The sequence below is a fragment of the Acanthopagrus latus genome, chromosome 11 (genome assembly GCF_904848185.1).
Source record: "Acanthopagrus latus isolate v.2019 chromosome 11, fAcaLat1.1, whole genome shotgun sequence".
NCBI classification, from domain to species: domain Eukaryota; kingdom Metazoa; phylum Chordata; class Actinopteri; order Spariformes; family Sparidae; genus Acanthopagrus; species Acanthopagrus latus.
Window position 1 is genome coordinate 7,503,030 of NC_051049.1, and position 26,088 is coordinate 7,529,117.

General features: G+C 41.7%; 1 protein-coding gene across 9 annotated transcripts; it reads right to left on the bottom strand.

Annotated features, from left to right (window-relative positions):
• Window positions 1-24,747, bottom strand: clocka (clock circadian regulator a). 9 transcript variants are annotated; one of them, XM_037113677.1, is made up of 24 exons: window positions 24,135-24,747; window positions 18,298-18,385; window positions 9,023-9,238; window positions 8,832-8,923; window positions 8,461-8,520; window positions 8,054-8,202; window positions 7,865-7,956; window positions 7,665-7,754; window positions 7,434-7,554; window positions 7,045-7,158; window positions 6,839-6,957; window positions 6,155-6,237; window positions 5,236-5,342; window positions 4,322-4,469; window positions 4,120-4,195; window positions 3,879-4,014; window positions 3,682-3,782; window positions 3,421-3,567; window positions 2,528-2,686; window positions 2,199-2,396; window positions 1,886-2,061; window positions 1,408-1,687; window positions 1,277-1,300; window positions 1-1,161 (listed from the first exon to the last, which is right to left on the bottom strand). In XM_037113677.1, the coding sequence occupies exons 4-24, from the start codon at window positions 8,849-8,851 to the stop codon at window positions 889-891; spliced, it is 2,673 nt and encodes an 890-aa protein (XP_036969572.1). In that variant the 5' UTR covers window positions 8,852-8,923; window positions 9,023-9,238; window positions 18,298-18,385; window positions 24,135-24,747; the 3' UTR covers window positions 1-888. The 9 variants fall into 9 exon arrangements, with proteins under 9 accessions (XP_036969572.1, XP_036969571.1, XP_036969567.1 ...); XM_037113676.1 differs by having other exon boundaries at window positions 2,199-2,408; window positions 3,879-4,011; window positions 24,135-24,744; XM_037113672.1 differs by having other exon boundaries at window positions 2,199-2,408; window positions 24,135-24,742.
• Window positions 24,748-26,088: the final 1,341 nt, after the last annotated feature.

The following is a 26,088-nucleotide window of genomic DNA, read 5'->3' on the forward strand; positions in this document are numbered from 1 at the left end:
TTTTTTTTTTATGAAATTCTGTGTATATGTGGGTAAAGGATTAAACAAACTGTGACACGACAAGCAACATCGGCATCGTCTACTGTGCAGACACACAAACGCATCCCATAGTAGGAAGGACGTCTGTGAAAATATCAGCCGCTGAGCATTTTAAGATCTTTTTTTCTGAGAGTACTAGAAAAAAAGCATATTCAAAGCTGCAAAGAACAGACTACGCATTTCATTTCATGCATCATATAAAATATTAGTTCTTTCTTTTTCATATTATTTACATTATATATTACACATGATGTTCTGTACAGTAAAAGTTCAATCTACACCACATTCTTAAAAATATTTTCTGACTCGTCATTATATATTTTTTTTTTTTTACATGAAAAACAAGAATAGGAGAAAACATCCAAAACAAACACGCCTCTGGCTGTTCTGCAGGACGTCCATAATGCTTGATAGAAGCTTCGCTGCATTGACTGGAGAGCTCTGCATAAAATAATCCTGTGAGGGCACACATACACACGCACGCACACACACACACGCGCGCACACACACACACACACACAGGGAGAGGCCCACGGGGGGGTGTGAGGGGGAGTCCATTACAGGGATTGTGGCTCCCTGTTCTCTTGGAGAAAAGGCTTTGAGCCTTCTGCCGGAGCCACAGAGGGCCCAGTCCGGTTCTCTGCATCACTCTGTGCTCAGGAGTAAAGTGCAAACAGCAAAAGATCCTTGTGAGGGGAGGGAAGCCGCGGCCTGCCCGTCCAATCACCTCTCAGCCACTGAGGCCTGGTGTCAGTGCTGCACTTCCAGCAGAACTCCTCTTTAGATCCCCGTCACAAAGACACCCACGTCTGGGTGTGACTCAGTCCTCTTCTGATTGGCTGCAGCCAGCTACTGTTGCTGTGACGCAGAGCGATCAGACAAACTATCCGCCCTGTGAGGGGCCAGCTGCTGTTTCTGCTGCTGTAACTGCTTCTGCTGCTGTTGTTGTTGTTGTTGTTGTTGTTGTTGTTGTTGTTGTAACTGTTGTTGTTGCTGCTGTTGTTGTTGTTGCTGCTGCTGTTGTTGTTGCGTTGTGGCAGTGAAGGCACCCTGCTGCTGAAGAGGGAATGCTGCCTGCAGGATCAACTGGGTGGACTGGTTTCCATGAAGAAGCCGAGGAGCCTTGAGGGAGAAATTTAGATGAGTTAGTTCTTAGAAAGCAAAATTAATTGCTGCTGACTCATGTATAAATAGATTTCCTTAACAGCACTAAGTTACAGTGGTATAACAGACTCACTGTGGCTGCTACCAATGAAGAAAACTGTGATATTGAGACACAAACAGACATCTCAGTACGGCCGTTTGAAATAAAACCAAACAGAAAGTTGCCTCGTGCAGCCCAACTGTTCACCTCCGCCCGAGTGTTACCTGTAGGAACTGTGTCTGCTGCTGGGCCAGTGGAGCCTGCCCTGGCTGCATGGCAGTGACCTGTGACTGCTGCTGTACCTGCTGCTGCTCCTGCTGCGGCTGCTGCTGCTGCTGCTGCTGCTGCGGCTGCTGAGAAATGCTGATGGTCTGGGTTTGGCCCTGCTGAGGAGCAAAGGCCGTCACCACTTGACCCATAAACATTGTTGTAGGGACCATGACTGCCCCACATGCCATCTGCCCTGTTACTAGCTTGGTGAGCAGCTGAGGGCCTGCAGGAAACCTGTCAGAAACAAGTAGTGGGCAAAGGACACATGGAAATAAAGTCAGGACAAATCTTTATCTGCATTGTGGAAACACTTTTACAACATCCAATCAAAATGGTGGGCAGGATGATGGTGCAATCAGTGAACCTTTGCTGTGAAGGAAAAACATGTAACCACGACAACTAAGAGGGCGACTCTTAAGCGAAGATGCAAACCTAATCTGAGCTGAACGGTCCTGTGCGAATGTAGCCACAGCGGGAGTGTTGGGTCCAGCATTCTGAGCCAGGCTCGTTGCGATCTGGACCATGTTGGTGGAGCTTTGCTGAGGGATCATCATTGTGTTGTAGAGGGATGCAGGCTGAGGCTGCAGGGTGAGAGACGACCGCTGAGACTGAAATACACAAACCCAGAGTAAGAGACAGCATCTCGAGCATACTGACATTTTTAAAGAAACAAAATGAGGTGAGTAATAAATGTGTCACTTTAATGAACGTGGGGGGAAAAGTAGGAATATTTGGTTATTCCGACCTGTGAGAGTGCGGTGCTCTGTTCCCGTAGGAGTGTTTGTTGCTGCGACTGGGGCTGGACAGCATGCTGTTGCTGAATGCTGTTCTGCAGAGGCCCTGCAGACACCACCTGGCCCTGCATGCTGAGTGTTCCCCCCTGCTGCACAGCGTTCCCCTGGGCCAACTGCACAGAGCCCAGATTTAGTCCTCCGGCTCCTTTCTGCAAGAACATCTGAAACATATATCACAGATTCTGACTCCCTCTGAAGCTACAACAGTAAATCCAAACAGTAAATAAAGAACAACGCACAGCATGATAAATCTATCGGACCACACACTCCTGAGTCTCACCTGCAGACTCTGTCCCTGCACTCTCTGCAGCTCATCCTGGATCTGACGCAGCTCATCCTGCTGCCGCTGAATGTTGGCCTCGATCATCCTGGTCCTCTGCTCCAGCTGCTCTTTCAGGTTTTGCATGGCCTCTAGCTGGCTGCAGAACTGCACCATCGACTGTCAGAGAACAATGACACAGCAGGAAGTGAAACGCCAGCTGCTGAGGTGGTTCATGTGAGAACATTACTACCAGGCACAGCATGAGATCAGTAATTAACTCTAAAGACTGATTCAGTGTCATGTTACGCTTTGAAAACATACGCCGGCTTTTTACCGGCAGTATGTTGTCCGACAGATAAAAATGACAACGGTCTAAATAAAGAACAACTTAAATATAAACTGTGAGAGGTTAACTGTGCATTAAAGGTGTAATTCTGATTTAAAAAAAGTTCCTATTAAAACAATACATTTGAGAAAATCAGGGCAAAGGAACAAAGAACAAAAAAATCTAATTATACATCTTATTTTAGATTATTATAATCACATTTGGGTTGCAACTATGAGTCAAATCGTACGAGAAGTACGAGAAGTTCTTCACAAATGTGACTTATTTCACATTTAATGAATGATTGACGAATAATATTGTTAAAAATGCCTATCCACATTTAGATAATCTTACAGTTTTCAACTTGTTTTTCCTTTTTGCTGGCACACTGTTGAAAGTTATATTGAAATGTTAAAATAAAGAAAACATTGAACACAAAGACTTACAGAGATGTTCTCTCTGTCTTCTGCCAAAGACGTACAGATGTTAACTAGCTTGTAGTACTTTCTCTGGTGTAGCTAAAGCTTTGCTTGTCTCTGTCAAATAAACCGTTAAAAATGGACAGAATCAGGTAGATTTTATAAACCTGGCTGCTGGTCTGAACTTCTTGCTGTTGAGGCTGTTGCTGCGGTTGCTGTTGCTGCGGTTGCTGCTGCTGTTGTTGTTGTGGTTGTTGTTGTGAAACTATGGATGGTGCCAAGTTCTGTCCTGTGTTTTGGGAGCTCATCGAATGCTGATAAAGGAGACACCCAACAAAAAAGCACGAGGATCAGTTAAGTCCTTTGAATCTCGTTTATCCCTAATAAAGACATTTGACACCAGACTCTGTTAATGTCCCTCCACTGACCTGACTGCTGATAGATGATCTCCGTTGTGACGTCATCTCCACAGCAGAGACTGACTGACGGCGAGGTGTACCCCTGTCCCCCTGAAGCTTCATCTGTGATGCTGGAGGAGATTATACAAACACACACACACGACACTCAGAAAAACAAAACTAAAAGAACAGTTGTAGTAAAAGTGTGAGCAGCTGACGGAGCTTACAGGCTGGGTCAGACACAGCGGTGTGCGATGATTTGCGCGACGAGGCCGAGGGTGTCCGGCTGTGGTTGAAGCGCTCTAGAGCCTCCTTCAGGCTGGACGTGTTAAGCTGGGACTCAGAGCCTGAATCCTGGGACTGCTGTGAGGTGGAGGGAAAGACAATGCAGTCGCTGTCCCCTCTGTAAACCATCGTCACAGAATACTGAGCCATCATTTCACAATTAATGCTGGACAGATGTCTCACCTTGTCTACTGTGATATCAGGTTGTGATTCTTCAATTCCAAGTTCTCTGCGCTGCTCTGCTCTTACTTCAGCATAACTGTAGAGCAGAGGCAGTGATTAATATATACTTATATATAACATTGTGGTTAAAGTTACAGATGTGGCACGGATGCATTTTTCAACTCTTGGAATGTAAATATCATCCGTTAATTCTTCCATGTACCTTACAACAGTGTGGGTGCAGACAATGAACTCTGGCCTTGAGTTCCACTGGTGGTAGGTGATGTAGTAGTGGGTCTGAAGCCAAATCCACTGCTGCCCTTTGGTGAGGAATCTGTAGTAGCAGGACTTTCCTTTGCCATATTGCATTACTGCAGATGGACACGGAGGCAGAGCAAAGTGACATTCAGTATCTGACAGCTAAAAGAAAGCTGACAGTCATAGATCAGCTCAAATTAAAGGGTAATTCTGCCAATTTAAAACATTTAAGTGTGTATACAGGTCCTTTGGAGTCTTACTGTTTATGTGGCAAAGTAGTATAAAGCCATTTGTGGCTCCTGAGGAAGACAGCATGATCATAGTTTTAAAACAAATGATCCAAATCAATACATGTGAACCAGAGATATCACATTTATGTTCCATGAATGGTTCTTCCTTTTTATAATCTTGTGCCAACATAACTCACATTGCAACTTAGCCACTGACTGCCAACACTAGAGACAATTTATCCAGTGGCAGTTCTAGACCAATTTTAATAGGGGGGCCGGGTTGGGGCTGGCTTTTTTGTTAGGGGGCACATACAACCCGGAAAAAAAGACAAATCCCTCATTCAGACAAAACAGCGCTTACAATTTCAACAATTTTAATTGGGTAGTAAACTGCTGAAACACTTCATTTCCGCCTTTCCCTTCAGTACAAAATCATTGCAAGAAGAGTTACGGGGACACTGGCCCGTATTGCCCCCCCAGAACCGCCCCTGAATTTATCAGACTATGTTGCTTCCTCTGGAGCCACAAAAGGCTTTATACTACTTTTTCCACATATGCAGTTGGACTCCCCCCAAGACCTGTAAACACACTTTGATGTGCATTAATGGTGGAGTTACCCTTTACTGTAGTCTGAATGAAATGTACTCACAGTGTTCGTGGCATTTGGCCAGAGTCTCCAGGTCGTCTACGTGGTAATAGTCATAGCCTGAAGTACCCAGGACCTCAAACGGGAGATAACCTATAATGGGTGGAGCTCTGAACAAATAAAGAGTACATTACTTACAAATACATTACTGAGATAAGTCAGTGATTGACCTCTGGACGGCCAGTGTTAATGTACTCATACTGTCCTATGAAGGTCATCACAAAAGGTCATTTAGGGGCCAATAATCAAGTTCAAAGATTCATGTTTAACTTGTCCCCATGCTCTTTCCATCAAACCACATTCACACTCAACATACAAAGCTTTTAAAGTAACTTAATGCAGGTGTGTTTTGACTAGTTTTTCCATGTCGTGAGTACCAAACAGCTAGACTGCTCTCACATCTCCAGACCAAGAAAGAAAGAAAGACGCACTGTTGCCTTTTATTTCTAGTCCAGCTCAGAAGGAATAAACATAATGTCACACACACTGCGATTCACTCACTGAAGTGACTGTTCATGATGTCACCCTGCATCAACAGGATCCACATGGGGAAAATCTCCTTCTGGTAAATGACATTACTTGAAACCAGGCATGCTGCATTTTCAGTGTTTCTTTTCTCTTTAGAGTCACATACTGCTCATAAAGAAACGACTGAATCAGATCAGTATTTGTCAAGACTTAAAGTGGACCTCACACATCATAAACAGTGACTAACACACAAAATGGCATTTAGTAGCATAATAATATGGGCTTGTTTACTGTGAAGTCACGACATTTCACTTGTCTTGGCCCAGTTGCACCGAACAGGTTAGGTGTGAGAACACCTTTGATTAATCATCCACTGGTAAAACAAAAACATGCAATGCAACCGCAAACAGCACAGCAACAAATACATTTGTACACATTGGAATAAGGACTGTACCTGTGGTCCAAGAAGAGAAACTTCCATTCTAAACTATGCCTGGAGGTGAATTCCTCATTCGGCTCTTCTACAGTGCACATCTCCTGCGAGGGACAGAAGCAAAGTTTAGAATGTATTTAGACATTTTTCTACAACTTTAGTCTGTTTTTTTAAACACCCATAGTAAATACAGAGTTATCTGAGTTCATGTTGAGCTGAACATGGAGTCCAAGGAATCAGATTTTAGTGTTTACATTCCTCTTCTCCCATTTCTCTGGTATTACTTTGCCTCACAAGCCTTTACGAAGTTACAGCTTCTCTTTAATTCAGGTTCTGCTGACTCAGTTTCAGTAGTGAATTAATCCATGATGATGATGAGCCAGCGTTTGATTTTATTCCACACTCATGGTCACCCGATTTCCAACAGACTACATAAAATCAACAGTATCTCTTTAACTCAGCAGGAAGAAAAGACAAACTGTTTTTAAACAAAGAAAAGTGGTTGCCAACAGAGGCAGCAGGGGACTGTACACAATGGTTGACAGGAGCCCAAATGTGCTTGCCCGGGGTGTCTGGGCAGCCGTTACTGTCGAGTTGTGTCCTAATTAAAACTACCTTTTTCAAACACTGAGACAGGAAACCGAATGTGTGTCAATCAGATAAAAGGAGAAGTGAGAAACTGTAGAAGGCAGAGTGACTTCTTACCTTGATGAACTGTGGTTTGGCAAGCCTCACGGTAGCTATGAGACACACTCTGTCTTCAAAGGCAGAGTGAAGCGATCGCTGAATCACTCCGTCAAAACCGTTGCGGGTACAGTTAGGCACTGGTGACAAACAAAACACAGAAAGGTTTACAGCCAGGAAGTCTGAACTCAAGTTTCAGACAGTTTGTACACAGCAGAATCACTCACCATTATTCAGGGACTTGAAGTTTCCGATGAACTTGACATATTCGTACACAGGGGGCTCTTTGGGGTCGATCGTCCCTCGGAGCATGTGGCAGCAGAACTCTAGCTGATTTTTAGCTGAAAAGATAAGAAGTGAAGAACAAAATTTTCATTTGAGATGGATAAGAAAACTAGTAAATAACATAACTGCATAATCAGATAAATGGAAATGCAAAGATTCCACTTCATCTTCTTTCAGCTGGAAGAGTGGATCATCTGTTGCCATCTTGTCAGCATGGAAATCTGATTCGTTAACCACACATTTGATTATTCACAGGCTTTTTACACCACACGCCCTTCATGGTGCAATCCACCTTTTTTATCTGTGTTTTTAAGTTAAAAAGTCCACTTACTTTTCAGATATTCAGGTGTCAGCGTCTCTCCTTCCATGATATGAGAGGACAGAGCCTTGTACACGTCTGAATGCTCCCCCGCGGGCAGGAAGTTCAACAGGTTCTGATCCACAAGATCAGACTGAAACACATGAAATATCCGTAACAATGATCAGTCTTTGAGCCTGTGGCACTGTTGACATGTGGGCATAGTTATAGACTTGTAATACTGACTCTTCACATGATACTCACAGGTAAGTGTTCTAGTAGGGACGTCACACTCTCAGAGACGTAAATGATATTCCCATCAGTCATAATTGCAAGGAAAAATCCATCTAATGCCTGACACAAACGAAATGTACTCTTTTAATTCACTCACATTCCTGAAATGAATGAAATTAAACAGAACATGTATTATTAAAAAGACTTCTGCACTACTGCTCTTTACTTACCTCCAACATCAACTGAGTGAACTCTTCATTACTAAGAAAAGGAGGCTTCCAGTCTTGTCTGATCTCCGTTGACTCTGACTGAGCAGCGATCTCTGATGAAGGAGACATAAAAACATGTCAACAAACGGATCGAGACTGTGACTCACAAGGCAACAAATCTTCATGACAAACCGCTGATCGGCTCCTCACCCTTGTGCTTGTGCAGGAAGTCGATGCTTTTCTGCAAAATAGTGGACTTGTCCATCTTGCGGGTGTTGCCCGGCAACATGGTGCCCAGCTCCTTGATGAGAACATTGAACTGGTCTCTGCGTTTCTTCTCAGACTTGTTACGGGACACACTGTGGGTTCGGATACAATAGGATCAACAACGCGATTTCTCTTGATAAACTTCTGGCCATTGGTCAAATCTATGTGTTGCATTATTGACACAGGACAACACAATATAGCCCTCCTTGATGTTTGACAGCAGGTAAGTTAGGCGTGTCTTTATATGCAAATACAAAAATCCAGCTTCATGAAACCGAAAAACTGTGTTATATCATGGAGTAGGTTTAATCGACTGTATTGGATCTGAATACAGCCCACAGGGATCTTACCGTTTTGCTTTGTCCTTTTCATCTTCTTCCATTAACCCATCAAAGATACTGCTGTCATCCCTGCAGAGCAAACAAACCAACAGTTGAAGAACATCCTCTGATATGTGTTCTCCAATAATCTCACATGAGTTTTTTAGAGAGTCCCTCCTAGAATACATTTTTTATTTTGAGGAAAAAGCAAAAAACAGAGAAGAGAGGCACAATTGTTTTAAATTATGCAACTGCTCTAAATAATTCATCTAGTAAAGAAACAGTGCATATTACAGTGAATACATAGATTTTTGGACTGTTGATTGGAGTGAAAAAGGTGTTTGAAAATGGCATTGAATAGACTACAAGTTTAATGCAACTGAGTAAGAAGTCTGACTCACTGGTCAATGCTCGAGGTCATTTTGTATCCTGTTCAGGGTCGCAGTGTTGGAGAGGGGCCTTTTAATCGTGAGGTAGACATTTGTGAATGAACCTTGGAGAAAAATAGGCCAAATCAAATGTTACAACAGCTTCATCACCTCCGGGTGATTCAAAACTGCACCAAAACCAGATTGTAAAGCCTGAATCTTACCTTACTGACAGCCGAGCCAGTCCTGTGAGAGGATGAGGAAGGTGCTGCTGGACGGGGTCTGGGTGGACACACTGTGGCGATGGTGAAGCGCTGTGGGTCTTCGAGTAGAGTCACGGAAAGTTTCCTCGATTGGAGGGCAGAGAGTTGACAAGATGTCTTTCAGAGTTTTTCGTCTGCTTCGGGTGAGAGTGTCGAACATGGCAGCGACATCTGAGCCTAGAAAAAGTTGGAGAAGCAGATAAGACTCGTCCAGTACCGTTTTATGTAATGTTATCAGTTTGCCCGCATGTGAAGACTGCAGTAGACTGCAGTGTACCAAAATGAGGGTAGCTAAGGAGAAAAGATGGATTCGATTAATTCTATTCACAGCCATGCATATAAACCGTCCAGCCCATCTAATATGAAAGACAGCATGGGACATAGCCAGATGGCCGGCTATCCCCTGATGCACTGTGACGGTCCTTTCTTTAACAGCCGGGCTAAACTCAAAGTGGTGCAGCAGTCAAGCTGAGGGTCTCTACATCCCAAAATGGCACGCATCTTACTGTCCAATTATCCAACTTGATAATTTGGTAATGAGTGAAGCAAAAAATACAAAAAGGTAAGCACCCGGGATGGGTACAGGAGGTCTGTGTGAGGGAATCTAATGTGATGTGTGACAGTTGAGCTAAAAATGAGAGGCTGTGGACAACAGCTTTAAATGTTGTGTTTCAATATATCATTTAAAAGAGGCTATTTGCCATAACTTGCAGGAAATAATTAAAATAATCAGGGATCATGCATTAATGTAATACTATGACCCGGATACGGCACTGCCACTCAGCTTTGCTTCCAAGTTTTGGATCCATGGAGGTTGTATATTTATAAAACCCACAAGCTAGAAACTTTTTTGTCATGTGCTCCCGGCGGACAATTCTCATTGGTCTGAACAGTAGCCATTTTTGTGGCCGGTGTCTAGTTCTATAAAAGATCTATAGCAGGAGATCTGTGGATTCAAGATCCCAGAGGCAAGAAGTGCCGAACTTTTCCCACCCCGCCTGGCAGGTACTGGCAGAGTAACCATCATGAGTTTCACAAGGCAGCACCTTAGAGGCCATGAATATTTCTAAATCTTTGTTTGACTCGTCTATTATTGAACTCGCCTGTCACACACTGTACCACCCCCTGTCACACTCCCTGCCTTCCCACATCACGCCACCCAACAACACCATAAGCAAATTTTCTACCCATGGGAAACACTGTCTGCAGTCATAGTTTGAGCCCAACACTGACGGACAATGTATAGCCCAACTCTTTTCTCCTTCCGCAGGTATGCCTACAATAGATTGTCAAATTAAAATGAGAAGGCCCGCTGGGTCTCTAGCCTAAATATTTGACCCATTTTATTTCATGAACCAGTTACCGTCAGAACCTGTGTGGGAGGTTTTCTCACCATAATGGCCTATTTATGGTTTGTTGGTGAGAAAATCCCTTCAGTGTTACTCTCCACGTATCATGGCACGAATGACACTTCCATTCATACCATAAACACGTTATAATATTTGAGGGATTTTTATTTTTAAATTAGCTCATCTATTCACATACTGAGGTCTGTTATTGTGAGCAGCATTTGGGTAAGCCAATCAGCAGAAAACACAGCTGCACTTACTGTTATTCAAGGTAAATCCCCAAATTACAAACCAAGTCACCGCAAAAACATCACGAAAATAAGGCTCTGTTTCTTGATTTGACTTCATCATTTCTGTTTTATGTTGTTTGGTTGTTTTTTTAATCTGTAATAGGGCATAAGACTATTGTTCCAATTTTAGAAACAACAGACAACAGCATTATTGCCTGCATAAAGGCCCAATCCCAATACACCCCCTTCCCCTACCAATTAGCCCTGTGCCTCCATTTCCATGCCAAAGTAAAGGGTATCCCAATTTTGTTGGGATAGAGGGTTGGGATGAATTATTAGGGCTTCATGGCTCTCAAAACTGAGGGGCACACTTCAAACCACTGAATATGTAAATAAATTATGGTCTTTTTCATTATAACAAGTATAAAACAATCACTAGAAGTTGGCTGATGTCTCAGTTAACTTAAGTCTAGCAGCAAAATTACTGCAGCTGGTATCTTATATTAGTGCAGGAGGAGCACAGGTTGCTAAAGTGAGAACTTATGTGAAGTGTCAAACCTATAAAGCACATTAAGCATTTTCTTTTTATTTAATGACTTAACTGATAGCATGAGGTTCTGAATGAACTGCAAGCTTCCATCCAAGGTTGTTGTGATAATAACAGGATTGCCACAGTTACGCAGAGAAATCCCAGCTGAAGATGTCATATTGGAAACGTCTGGTCACGGCTGTTTACATAAACACAATCAACATCGACTGATGACGTATGAGGATCTTGAAGGGCTGTTTTATTTCATGGGGGGAGATTCCAACCACTACTTCATGCAACTCTGTTGTAACGGGCAAGGGTTCACTCAAAAACAAGGCTTAGGGGTAAAAATAAAATACATAAAACAGGCCTTGAGGATTTGATGTCAAACATTTTTTAAATGATGAACAATTGACCAAGGATCACAACACACAGCATATGTTTGAGGGAAACCCCACTCAGTTGTGTTGAGGCTTGAATTAACTTTCCATGCCAGGTTCATCAAAACAAGGACGAGAAGAAAGGCTCAGTGTTTACAAATTCGTGTTAAGACACGCAAGGGAAAATACAGTTAGTGGCAGCGTAGCTTTTATCATGGACCAGTGACTTTCAGCTATGCATTGTCATTTTACAGCTCGTTGCATTCGACTCTTAATGACACATATAAGCTGCAGAGAATGGGTGTCTTATCTAAGATCACCGTTTTATCAACACAAGTGGCCAAATACATCTAAAAGGGGGTGGAAAGTTCTAGCAAAGACCTTTATCTGTGCACTAAGTACTGACAGAACAACCGAGGCATGTCAAGCTAACAGGGACGCAGACCAAGACGGAAAAAAAGGCAAAAAGAAACAGTAGATGCCAGAAAAATAAGAATAGGAAAGAAAATGTTACCCACTGACACCAGTGTATCAGCAGCGGCAGTAGCTGCAGCGTAGAGTGAGTGTTGTGTAAGCCGGAGAGCAGAGGTTGTATAACTGTGATGTCATCTGTGCTTCACTGACCTGCTGGCCCAATGACCTACTTTCCTCCTCCTCCGATCTAACTTAATCACAGCTCCACAGGCAACACCTTCCTGTTCTTACCAATAAAACTACGCTCCTCGTCAACACAAATCCTTTTTTCAAGTCGACATTTCTTCACGGCAAGTACCTTCACAAAGGGTGTGAGCGGGGAATCACTGTCTGCATATCACTTTTTTTTTTTTTTCGTTTAATCACATGATATGCCGAAGAGTCCCGGTGATCCCTAAGCCTCAGCTTGCAAATCATCAAAGAAAAAAAAAAGCGGTGCACGCGTTTGAAGGTGCTGAATTTTCAACAGTCAGTTTTTTCGTTATGTCAACCACACAGACGTATTCAAATGAACACACCTCGCACATGCACAAGTATTTTTACACTCTGAATCACATCAAACACATCATGATTTTTCTATTGCTCACACAGCATTGTTGAATGTCTGTTTAGTGTGTGTGTGTGTGTGTGTGTCTATGTGGGTGTGTGCATGCATATTCAGATGTAGGGCAGCAGAGCTCTGAGGATATGAGTCACTCTGAAGTGGATCTCTGGCGCCGCTCGTCACGCACCCCGCCACACCCCGCGCTGGGATGCCAGCGCGGCAACGGTGCCAATGGGCAACACCATAGCAACCGGCCTCAGCGTACGGAGTGAAAATAGCCCGGCTGAATTCCTCCGCAGCTCAAACTCCCTCCGTACACCGACAATGATAAGTCTGTGGATATAAAACACTGTGACAGGTCGACCTGTGCAGCACTGCAGTAACGGTGTTTTGTAAACAGCACTGTGATGTTCTTTAACAGTACGCCGCTGACATCACTCTGCATCATTCAGAAGGGAACCAATCACAAGAACCCCCCCCCACCACCACCACCACCATCATTTTGTACTATATGGCAGAGTCTGGCCATTAAGGAGAGTGCTTTTTACCATTAAATTTGCGGACATGGAAAAAATGAAATGAAAAAAGATGAGGTGAGAAAGGAACAAAAGAATGAAAGCATTTATCTCATGAATCAGTCAGTTCAGAAATTCAAAAAGAGGTGACAAATTCCATGTATCCAGTGATGAAAAAATCTGAATGTAAAACCAAAGACACATAATCAGCATTCACTGGGGATATAGCTTTTGTACTTTTATGCTCCAGCAGACAAGATAATATCACTGCATATTAGAACACTGCTCTAATGAGGGCAGAAGCAACTTGTTGATATGCAAAGGCTTAAGCAGCAGCCCTCGACACAGAGGCAGCCCATAGTTCTTTAAAATTTAAATGAGGATGCATCATTTTTTAATATACAATGCTACCAAGTCAAGCGTCTCTCTATTATGTTATACAGAGTTTGTCAAACATATCAAAAAGTAATACACTTTTGAAACTTTTGTGTGGCTTTTATCCTCCAATCGTCTGATTGAATATGTTTCTATTTGTGTACATGTGTGCTCCTGTATTTTGTTTTAATCATTATATGTTTTAAAATGGCAACATGGTTCAGTGAAATGTCACAAAGCGCTGTCCCACTCAACCATTTACCAAGTGACATCTGCCAAGTTTTTGAGGGTTCAGGGCTTAAGGCCTTAAGATGGGGGGGGGGACACTGGGATTGTGCCCAAGTCTGCAACCATTCTAGAGGCTCTGTAAGGTTGCACTCGAGGTGAATGCAAACACTAGCATGGCAACTTACTCACATGGCAAGCTTATTGGATATTTAGCAGTTTAGATGATTACCATGTTCACCATCTTAGTTTATCATGTCAGCATGCAAAATAAAGTTTTGATGACGCTAACGTCCCCATCATTTACTCCTATACAACATCATGTCACTCTCACTGATCATACTTTCACTTTGTTGTATATCTTTAACCTTACGACTGGGTACATTAAGGCTATATTCACTGCAGCGCGCCAGGTGTTTTTTGGTTTGTTTGTTACATTGGATTCATTTACGTTACGTTGAGAGTTCCCCCTTCCACAAACAGCAGAGACACTGCTCACCGTTTGTGACGACTGTACACTAAAAAAGAAATGTTGCAGAAGATGAGGACATTTCTGGATGAAGTTTGGTTCATATTGACTTAAAAGGTTCAGAATGATACAGTAGTGAAAATGTGAATTATTATTTGGCATCAGCATCAGAGAGGTGCATTTCAAATAATGATTTGCTGGGTGACTTTACTTATATTGCCTATATACATACCTATTATCGAAATATAAAGATAATAATAAATTCATCATTTGTAAATATAAGCTGAATTCATGTAGACATGCCTTGCAATAAGAAAAATGCTTAATGTTTCATGATGCCCCACATAACAAGCAAATTCTTACATTTAACATTTCTGCTTCGAACAATGGACAAAGGTTGGAAACTGCTTTTGATCAAATGATCAATCAATCAATCAATCATTGCATTCATACTGTGAGTTGCAGACAGAGCTCACTAATCGAGCAGCTGTCAACTTAATTGCTTTTTCAGGCCATCACATACTGAATATGAGGACTGTCTGGACTCTTTCAGTTGAAAAGGAAAAAATGGTTGTTTTTCAAAAACATTTATTTCAAACAGTCATCAAATAATTGATGGATAATTTTAGCACTATATCTAACACTCCCTAATATACTCAAATCATCCCATATATCATGGATGCATTTTTCACAAAGGGACATTTTGGGACAGTGCTGTCTGATAGGTCTCGTATCACATGGAAAGGTAAAGTCTGGTGTCGTAGCAACCCTTGTGTTTTCTTCATCATCTACGTCACATCTAGATACCTGAGAGCAGGGGATTATGGAACCCACAAAGATCCCAGGTGTCACACCAGACCACAGCTTTTACATGAACTCTAGGAAGAATTCAGTTCAGTGGTTAAATCTTTTAAACTCCCTCGTACTGGAAGAAACCTCTCTGTATACTGTACAGTGAAAAAACAGGCTTCGCACTCAGGTTGGGAGCACATAAAGAGGAGGGGGTGTTCTTCTCCATCAAAGAGTTGGGAAATATCTAGGATAATGTTATGCAGTTTTTAACTGCCGGCAAGCATCAGACTCGCTGCCAACGAGGTCACACATATCAACAGAAACACATCGACGAATAGTCAGTCACACATCCTGTCTGAGGCAGCATCAGGGTGGCAGCAGCACAGGGATCAAGGATGTGATTCCCTCAGTTTACAGGCGCACACGTTTCCTCATGACTAAGACGTGACACGCAGCTGAGGGTGATTTTAATAATGTCACGGTCATTTGGCCTGTGCGGAGTAAATCCACAGCACAAGCTTGTCAACACCGCCCACCACACTGCTGGGCAGTTCTACCAACCGAACCCTCGACGCTGGACAGCCAGCTGTGTTTCCACTCCAACTGCACACATCCACAGGCCCGGCAGCACAAAAGGAGTCTTTGTTTTGCATTTTCTCTCCACAGCCCACAGACAGGAATGTTTGAGAGGCAAGCAGCAGTGGTTGGCAGGGGCCCCTCGACTGCTGCTGGCCTCCTCTCCCAGCAGAGCAGGAACTCAGCCAGGGGCCTCATACCATGCCAAGTGGGTCATTAGAGTTCAGAAGGACGACTGGCAGCACAAGAGAAGAAATCAAGAGTGACTATCGACCTATAGTTCTGCAAGATCACAATCTATGAGTAAAATTTCTGACCGACATGTGACCACCAGCAATTAATATGGGATATGAACGCCAATTATGCTAACCAGCCAACCGCTCAATCGAGAGGCACATTTAGTTCTCACAGTATAATGTAGTGATCTAAGAAAGTTAAACCAACAGATACCTTAATAAAAAATGTAAAAAAAAAACTACATGAGCATATGGTCTTGTCCTTTCCCAGAGGACTTTGCACCATATTTTGCTCTCCATTACAGATTATTGTGTCAAGTCACGCCAAGCCTACACAATCACACTTTATTACCTGCAGTTTATCTTAGATAGAAGGAGCTCTCCCATAGTGTGCCACTGCACCAACTTAAATTAAACATGATTCATCAGGCAGAATTGGAAACAACTGATACTGATCTGATAACCTCACAAGGCTCATACAGTATAAACACGCACTGCAATAAACGCTGTGAGGTGTTGTTGCTGTCGGTATTATTGTTGAAACAGTCGACCTAATTCATTGATTAGTTGACTAACAGAGAATAAGCCAAATGTACGAGTGACTGTTTAATGAATGATTAATGATTAATTAATTAGTTCATTAATAATTTGCCAATTCCAGCTTCTAAAATGTGTGCTGCTTTAGGCTGCATGTTAATTTAAAGGAACTTATCTATCACTGTAGACTGAACGGGGATTTGGTCAAACACAAACGTATTCTGAAGACGTCATCTTGGGCTCTGACACGATGGCCATCTTTTATTATCTTTTGAAGTGTTTTCTCTGTTGTGACGCAATGATGATTATAATTGTTAGTTACAGCTACAGCTATAGCTGGCATCATGTCTGTAAAATAAACAAAAGCTTTTTCATGAAGTGTCTCGCTGCCTACTTGGGAATTTCCAGAATATTTTCTGCCCAACTTTGGTACGATCGAATCAAGGCATAGGACCAGATAAGGCACAGACGAAGTGTGTACAACATTTTTTGTTAAGCATTTTAACTGATCATGAGAAACTACAAAGTGAAGCACTAATTACTGTGTTTTTAAATAATTTTCTAGCTGCAAAAATGGCAGATAATATAAAGCTTTGGAGCTACACCACATTTGTAAGAATGACTCAGGGCTGCCACAACATTAAAAGCACCAACAGGTAAAGTGAATAACATTGATCATCTCTGCAGACGATGCCACTTGACATGCGTCTCATACCCAAACACAGCTGCAGTACACCGCCTTATGGCAACAGCACCCAAGGTACGCGACAAAGAGCACAAGACCTTGGCCTCCAAATTCCCCCAAATCAAAACCAACCGAGCAGCCGTGGGACACGCTGAATCAAATCTGAACCATGGAGGCCCCAATTGTAACCTGTAGGATCCGCGGCCAAGCCCTGGTGCTATCTGGTGAGACCACAGGACACCTCTACCTGTGTCTATGAATTCTGTGGTCAGAGCCAAGTCAGATCCATGGTGGGGTCGTCATGGATGAGACTTGTTTTAGCATATTCCACAAATGCTCCCTCAGATTGGCATCTGGGGAGATTCGAGGCCAGGTTGACACCTTGAGCTCTTCAGCTCATGTCTCTCTCAGCGTTCCTGAGCAGGTTCAGTGGTGTGGCAGAGCACATTGTCCTGCTAGAGGGGCCACAACCCTCCAGAAGTACTCTTGCCATGATGAAGCGTACTTGGTCTGTCATTATGCTTGGGTATGTGGTGCACGTCAAGCGGCTTCCACATTATTGCCAGAACCCCAAGGTTAGCAGAACATTGCACTCTAACAAGTGATCAGTGTGATTACCTTCACATGTTTGATCCTTTCAATGTCCACAGCATGTTATAGGAGTGTAAAAGCTGAACTGATAAAGTTCCCCTTTAACATGATACCAGCAATCTTATGAGTCCAAAAGATGCTATAATCAAATAAAAATAACTAGACCTCTTACGACAATGCTATAACAAGATAGATAGCATCATTAACATCATACTCAAGAGAGAGTTCAATCCATACTTTACACATAAATTGGGATGTTCAAAGGTTTACAGGTAAACAAGAGGCAAAGTCAAGACACCCGTCAACATTGTTGGGTAGATTATGATACATTTAGACATGTTATATATTTCTGTTCAACCTTGGGACGTAGATAAACACAAGCAAGCTAACAACTACACGCAGCCAAGAACCCACAGCTGGCAAAGTCACAGAAATAATAGAAATGGGAGCTAATGGTATCAGCAAATGCGGTTACAGAATATTATTTTGTAACATCCGTTTTCCGGAAAATGTTATGAAACACTGGTGACTCAGTCAACACCATGTCTATTCCATATGCATTATATTCAGGATTACACCAATTACACCAGCCTGCAGATCAAAAATAGAATATTTCTGAATCATGGGTGAATAATGCCTCTGTGACAGCTCGTCCAGGCTAGCCTTAATTATCCAAGACAGTCCACCTGACTGATCCTAACACAGTCCACTACTGCCAAGATGTCTTACCTTTTGTCTTTGAGTGATGGTTAATCAAGCTACTGCCTTCACCCCCTGATGGACGAGTGTGTAGTAAACCCTCGCCTGAATTCTTCACCTGTTGAACAGCAAGAGAAAAACAAATGAGCGGCTTAGATCTAAGAAGCTCAAAACTGAACAGAACTAAAACATCTGGGTCATCGCGAGCCTACCACAGCACTGAAGAAATAAGAGAGCAGCTCTGAACACGCACACGAGTGTCTCTTGGATTCATTCACAACCGGAGCCCCTGGCCATCAGCTGAGAAGGGGGTCTACTTCTAGGCAACGTAAACATAAGCAGCTGCTCCGAGAGGTGCAGTAATTCAACTTGCTACTTTGTACTTCTTTGTGTAATTATTGTCAAAAATGCGGTGCTTAGGTAGTGTGTACGCATGTGAACGAGTGTGTGTGCAAACGCCACAACTTGAATACTTTACAACCCATGTTACGATAAAGGAGTTAATCATACATAGTCATAAAAGGCCCCAGTATAATACTGATGATAATATACTGACCTCGCTCTCCAATAACAATTGTTAAAGGAGTCCTGATGTGTTCTTAAAACATACTGTACATAGTGTTTCCACTCTCTCTGTGTTTTCTACAAACTAAGAACTTGCTGAAGTGGAATGAATGAATAGCATTTACAGTATTTATTAGTCAATCATATTTTCTTCTTAGAGGTATGAAATGAAGCAGAAGAATGTAGAGAATATGCCTCAACCAAGGCCCAATAGTCCCTTTTAATTCAATATAAAATATTACAAATTTAATTCCACTAGATCCAGATTTTGATTTGCATCAAATTGTAAATTACTAGATCAACAAATAGCAGCCAATTACAAAAATGTTGAAAAACTCCCTATATCAGAATTTTTATATTTACAATATTAATGTGATAGTTATACAAACTAAGAATTATTAATTGTTTCCATAACTGAAAAAACAAGCTGGAAATAAGGTCCCCATAACACTGTTTGAAGCTAGAAAGGTGGCAGGGTCCGCCATATATAAACAAAATAAAACATTCTTAAACTGTTTATTTGGTTAATTCAGTCATTACAAGAAAGAGAGTTTCTCTACTGAGTTTATTAAGGCATAACAAAAAATCTGTCAATGATGATGATCTTGCTTTTTGCTTAAAATTTCTTTCCCAAAACTACATAGTGCCCCTTTAATCCAGATTTGCTTATTTGTTTTGTCTGTAATAGTTGAATAGTTTTATCACAGCCCCCCCAAATACTCAATCTGTGAAACATCCATTCAATCTGAGAAGGTGGAAATGACAAATGCTTCTCTTTTTTATTTTTTAATAAATGACAAATACTTTTTGATTAGCATAAGTGTTTTTTGGGGACTAAACAAATGTGTGTTTCAGTTTCTTTTTTTCCATTATGTGGGGCAAGTTACTTGTCTCTCATGGCAGTTAAGTCAGTCATCATGGTCCTTAGCTGTCAACAAACACCACGTCATATCTTTTGTATCAGTTCCAAAACAGTCAAAGTAACCTGTTAATGTCTAGTCTAAGTACAATGATGAAACTGATGCAACAGATCCTCATCACCTTTAAGGGAAAACCCAAAGGACTTGACCCATTTCTTTTTGATCATAGTAAAATCTGATAGCGTAATTCTAAGACAGTTTTTGATTGCATCTGATCTCCATGTAGGTCAACTTTTTTTTTTCTCCATTTTTACTGGAAACAGCTACTACTCTCAGAAAAAAAACCCTGAGTAAGTGTTACTGTAGTCGTCTCATGTATATATCTAAAGGTCACACATATCCAGTGCATTCATATGCATTTAACTTGAATGATAATAACATTGTAATAAACTCAACATACAAAGTAAACGGGAGTCCTACCCACAAACACAGGTTGTTGCGCTTGTGTTGTGGTAGTTGTATCCAGCCATTCAATCAGTAACTCACTTTAACGAGTTCAAAAGTTCATCCCTCAAGCAAGTCTCCCACTGCGCCTCATCAGCGAGCATCACTGCATCATCACTGCCTTCGCTGAGACAACCTCCAAAGACGTATGTCATTCATCAAGTAATGGAACATTATTTTGGCGGCTTGGTTGGTGATAAAGTGGAAAGAAATAATTGCTGGCAAACTCTGTGAATCCGACTGGAGTCTAGGAGAGGAAGAATCCTCTCAGCTGTCAGAGAAAGGTCAGTCTGACAGAAACAATCCTGTGTAGCAGAAGGATTTTTCCTGCAGCTGATGTTGCTGTCACTGGAGGTTGTGCTTTAAAGATAGGAACTAAAGAAAAAACAAAATTTTAGCGTTTCATACAGCATTAGTTCATTTAAGGTAAAATATTCGATTAGAAAATATCTGTCCAATATCACTCATCGACAGATGTTTGAGGATAATGCTTGTATTATTCCATCTCATCAACACTTTTGTCATTAAACTCTGTTGTTGCTCAAAAACCCATTAAAACCACATAAAAGGGTCACACAGCTGCAAAAGATAACATATTCCTTCAATACAATGAACATGGTCAGTGGTGTCCGTGGATCTGGAGGCGTCTGTAACTAATCAGCTCTGTGCTCGGTGGCTATCAAAGGAAAGCAAATGATATTCTCCCTCATTAGATCATTTACTGCAACAGCGTTAAAAGACGAGCAGGAACGTGTGCCACAGCTGTGTAATAACGACTGCTTCAACAGGCTAACAACAAAAATATCATTCATTTCCACAGGAAATATATTTCAACACACAACAATAATTACTGCATGTGACGCAGACTGCAGACTGAATAGCCGTGTCACCAATTTATCTGCTGCAGGGCCGTCAGCGGGAAACGTCAGCCTATAGCCATAACAACTCTCAGCTCCACTCATGAAGTCAGCATATTAAATGGCTGTCACGACAAAGTCACATGCCCACTCCTGAATCTGTAGCTAGCAACATTCAAAGAAGTGAAAGCTAAATGTAGTTGACCTGATATTTCACACAAAGTCATAACAAACACGGAGGTATCATGACTGCTTAACCTCATGCATTTAAACTGTATGTATGTTTTTGTTTTTGTCCCACACTACATAAATTCTGGAGTGGTTATTTTATAATCAACACAAGTTCTAGGATTTGATTTAAAAAAAAAAGATGCAGCTTTGGCAGGACAGTGTGTTCACTTGCGAGGAAAACTCCCAAAGCACCACCTATTTCTTTGTGGTTGAGCAACTTTGAGTTGCCTTGTGTCTGAATTGTGCTATACTGATAAACGTGCCTTGCCTTAGGGACATTTTGTCTAAATTCTCAGTGAAAGACAAGCACTGTTTAAAGTAATCTTTCATAGTTACACATACAGTCCTTTACCCCTGACTAATTCTTACTTCCCATCTGCTCCCTTTTTTTAATTTAGTATACTTTTATATATTTCATTCATTGTCCTTCTTTTTTTTAGTACAATTTCAATGTAAATGTAAGGCCTTTTTTATGTACTACCAATTACTTGTTTGTAATCATTTTTATTTTAATGAATGTATTTTAAATATTCACACACACACAAACTACAATTGTTATTTTCTGTACAGAGACTATTGCTATTGTAATTTCATGGGTCTGTATTTTTTTGAATCCATAATAAAAAGATTATTTTAAAAAAAAAAAAAGAAAAGAAAAACTGTTGTGAAGTGTGACAGCCGCTGCTGCTCGATTTTGTGCACCACTTTGGTTGGTGTAGCATGGGAAATTTCTCTCTGATGTCAGGAGGGAGATAACACTGAGGTTATGACGTGTACAACTCATCCTTGAGACACTTTCAATGAACAGTTGTAAAGCCACTGCGCTCCGCTCAAGACCTCAATGTTTTACAACTTTTTACTCCACCTCAGCCGCAGAAGCAAAACACAGAACCTGCAATATATACTACAGCAAGTCCCAAACCTCAGCACTCATTAACAGGTCTCTAATCAGTTTGGGGTGTTCTTATCTGCTGATCATCAGCACTAACTAGAGATATATACAGTACAGTGCCAGTAGTAAATACACTTCTTAGCAGTTCACTGAATGATTCAAGCTGTGTGCATTAGCCCAAAGCAGGAAAACATTTAATCTGAATCAACACTGACTACTAACAGAAAAGCCTGACGTGACAGGCATATAGTAATTACATTATTAGGCGCAGCATGTTATAATGTAATCTGCCTCATCTGACAGTGTTGTCAGTCCCACCCCCAATCTGACTCACTGACGAAAGGACTTCATACTTATTTACTGGGACACATAAGAGAATGGAGCCTTCATTGACGTTTTGGGTCACACCTGTGCTTTTCCTGCTTGACAAGTCAAAATGTCTGCGGTGAAAAGCGTCTATAGACAATATATAATAGATAGTAAAGATCCCTTTTATTGACATAATAAACAAGTGTCTACACACCTGTGCTGATAAATACTAATGTATTACCCAACTCCATCATTAAAAGACACGGAAAGGATGTTACCAGTCTTTAAAAATGAACGCAACCATTCCAACATTACCTCAGAAAACAAACATTAAACTACAGAAGATGTCAAATAGTTCCATTCAACATCATATGTGAACTTTATCAATTAAATGCATTATGTTCACATTACATTGTGATAAATCTGAATCAAACTGACTGCTTCAGAATCAGAGTGTATTTTCAAAGGTGTTTAATTATTAAAAGTGATATTCTTTATACTTCTTTATAAATACTTGCTTTAATTTATTCATAGCAGGAAAGTTCATGTATGTAATGAGGCTGAATTTGAAAAAAAGAAAAACAAGAAAGAAAACACACACAAGAAAATCTGAGCTGTAATCCAAGCTATGAAACATGCATCTTACTCAGAGATCCAATATGCTCATACAAGTTTATCAGTCTCTATCAATTACTGAGCGAGGGAAAAAAATACAAAAGATCCTGTCACCTTTTTCTGATGACATCTTAGGAAAATTAACCAATTTGTAAAAAATGACACTTTTAATCACACTGCATAACTCATCATCTACTTCCTGTCATCTAAACAGGTGTGATCGAGGTCCAAGATAGTTCTGGACATCTTCAACAGATAAAGTGATCAATTTCATATCTGATCAGTTTGCAGCAGCAGCAGCAGCAGCAGAAAGATGAATATGCAGAGGGGTCGGAAAAAGAAAAAAAACAGGACTGGAGAGAAACGCAGCTGCCACAGATCTGTTAATTAACACCGGGAATAAACAGACATACATGTGAAAAGAAGCGGCAGATGTAGGGGGGAAAAGACTGTTCCGGTGAGATGTGTGCGGCTGTCAAGTGTGTGAAATCACCTGAACTAAAGTGAGTCCTGAGGTGACAAACGTAGGTACACACATCTATCTGTCCGACGATCTCCCTACTGCCGGTGAAGCCGGCCGGCACAGCGGGCAGTGATTGCTAGAAGGCTAACGCCACCTAGCTTGCCTGCTAACGTCAATTACAGCAACAAAACAACAGCTTTACAGTTTGCCACACTTACTGCGACATATGACACACACTGCCAGGGCACCTTTGTCCGTTGCAAATCAGACTGCCGACTTTCCCCGCTGGCTGGCGACTTTATAACGTAATGCAGCGAGCGTTCAACTCGTCCGCAACAATCTACTGTATGTATGTCAGCCCACTTTTAGCCGGAGCTAGCTAGCTAACATGCAGCATTAGATAAGAATGTGGGTCACCGGGCCTCCGGCCAGTCTCTGTCACCACACAAGCCGAAGCAGAACTGTTCCGTTGGCGGCGTTTTTACGCGTGTGCCGATAGTCCACAACGAGGCGGCTGATAAAACCCGATATTAACGCGGAGAGGAGTTCACCGGTACAGATGTCACACTTACCCCGAACAGTCTCCCCCCTTCATCGGGATATCCCTGCACCCAGTGGCGCTGCTGACGGTTGACTGCGCAGGGCTGAGGCAGGCGGACTGGAGTTGGAAATCGGAGCCAAAAGGGCCTGGCGCCGCACTCCAGATCACACACATGCCCGGGTATAGAGGGAGGCGAGCCACTTCCAGGTTTACATAGATCACCTGGATGGTCAGTCACACACAGCAGGTGCCCTGTGTTATGGAGCCTGCCTGCTGCTGGTGGTGAATAGTTTGCCGTTGTTTGTGAGAGTGCGGGTAAAAAAATAAATAAATGAAAAATCTGTCAAATCAGACTGAACCACTTGTGGAAATTCAAAAAGAAGTCCATTACAGCTTCTTCTTTGGGCTATGATGGCTAAAAGACTAAATGTCCAATTCTCCTTTCAGATCTACGAAGATTTAATATACCACACGGACAGGTAGACTGTTCGTGAGCCTGTAGATTCTGAACAAACCGTTTTTCTGTTAATTTTTAAATGTATTGATTAATCTATTGTCAACGGGACTACAAATTAATTTCTGAACAGCCACCGGTGTGTAGTTAACAGTGTGTGGATGAGTGCTCTCAGATTAATTAGACGTCAGATTATTATTATTTATTTTTATTTTTTTGCGTTTCTCCATCTCCGGCGTGTTGCTCGTCACCATGGCAACAGTCAAAGTTGCAAAAAAAAAAATTTTTTTTAAGGCTGCAGTACCGTTTCTGACCACACAGAGGGAGCCGACGGGCTGGTGGCGCTGTTGAGACAGAGCCGGGAGGGGAGCAGTGCTCTGTCACGTTCTAGCATCAGGTTTTGTTTAAATGATTTGCATCCTGCGCCTCTCCTGCAAGCCTCTCTTTGTAAACAGCTCGTCAGACTTAAAATGTTCATTTTGCTCTGGCAGTAAAGAGAAAATTACGTACATGTATAACCCACATACTTGTTTTGGGTAGGTCTATATGATTATATACTATATATTTCTGTTTCCCTGGAAGAAAGTCAGTGGGCTACTGTCTATAATCTGAGTCAGGCTGAGTGCCCACAGCAAATCATTTGGAAGGGTGGCTGTACTTCATTGATTTAAGTCCAACAGGACTTGAATCCAGTTTTGTTTTATTTTGTTGAGTTGGCCAGAGGTCCTGCTGTATTTTACACAGAAGCTCATTCTGTTCAAAACCCTCAAACCACTCTCAAAATAATTAAAGTTTTATTGTGAAAACCGCTTGTGTTCATTGTTGTTTGTGGGTGAAGTCACTATTTGTGGCTGGAATTGCAAACAGGCACTCGATCCTGGATCCATCTCGAGCCAAAAATGCTCTGTTGTGTAAAACATTAACAATCAGGGTGGAGTGTGGTTTTACCGTGCTGCAGTTGAACCATGAAAAACTCCTGCCGTGCCGTACCGATGCACACAGAATACTAAAAACACACCTCTCTTAAATGTTTCTGTGCCTCTGTTCATATCTGTCATCCTTCATATGTGTCATATCAGTTTTATCAGGGTGTCAGGTTGGTGTCAGAATTATCATATAATCAGAAGGATCTGAACAAATCTGCATCTTTTGTGATCCATCTTCTTATCACACCTGTAAAGGTGAACCATGCTTTAAAAGGCTCATGAAAACATACATACCAACCGTACGCCATAGATATAAAACATTACTGTGCACACATCGTATCTTCCTATCTTCTCTTACACATCGATATAAATGAAACCACCTACGAGTTTGAGTGGTACCAAAAGAATCTCAGATTGATCTGGATGGTGATGGTGACATCTACTGTTTATAACCACAATTGCATATTCAGGGATGAAAACAACAATTGAAGAGAGAAAATAAATGTGTGAATTAAAACTAAAAAGGTAATTAAAAGACCCAAAGAATTCTCAGTGTTGTGGGGTTTTTGGTTTTATTATAAATATCTGAAGTTGGAATGTAGTTT

Bases quoted from the DNA above. Each gene is read 5' to 3' on its own strand.
- clocka (XM_037113675.1), bottom strand. From the start codon at position 8,851: ATGACCTCGAGCATTGACCA. The intron at 7,755-7,864 runs GTAAGTAAAGAG...CGTTTGTGTCAG, and splicing joins TCACTCAGTTGATGTTGGAG to GCATTAGATGGATTTTTCCT. The intron at 2,409-2,527 runs GTGAGACTCAGG...TATATGTTTCAG, and splicing joins TGCAGGGACAGAGTCTGCAG to ATGTTCTTGCAGAAAGGAGC.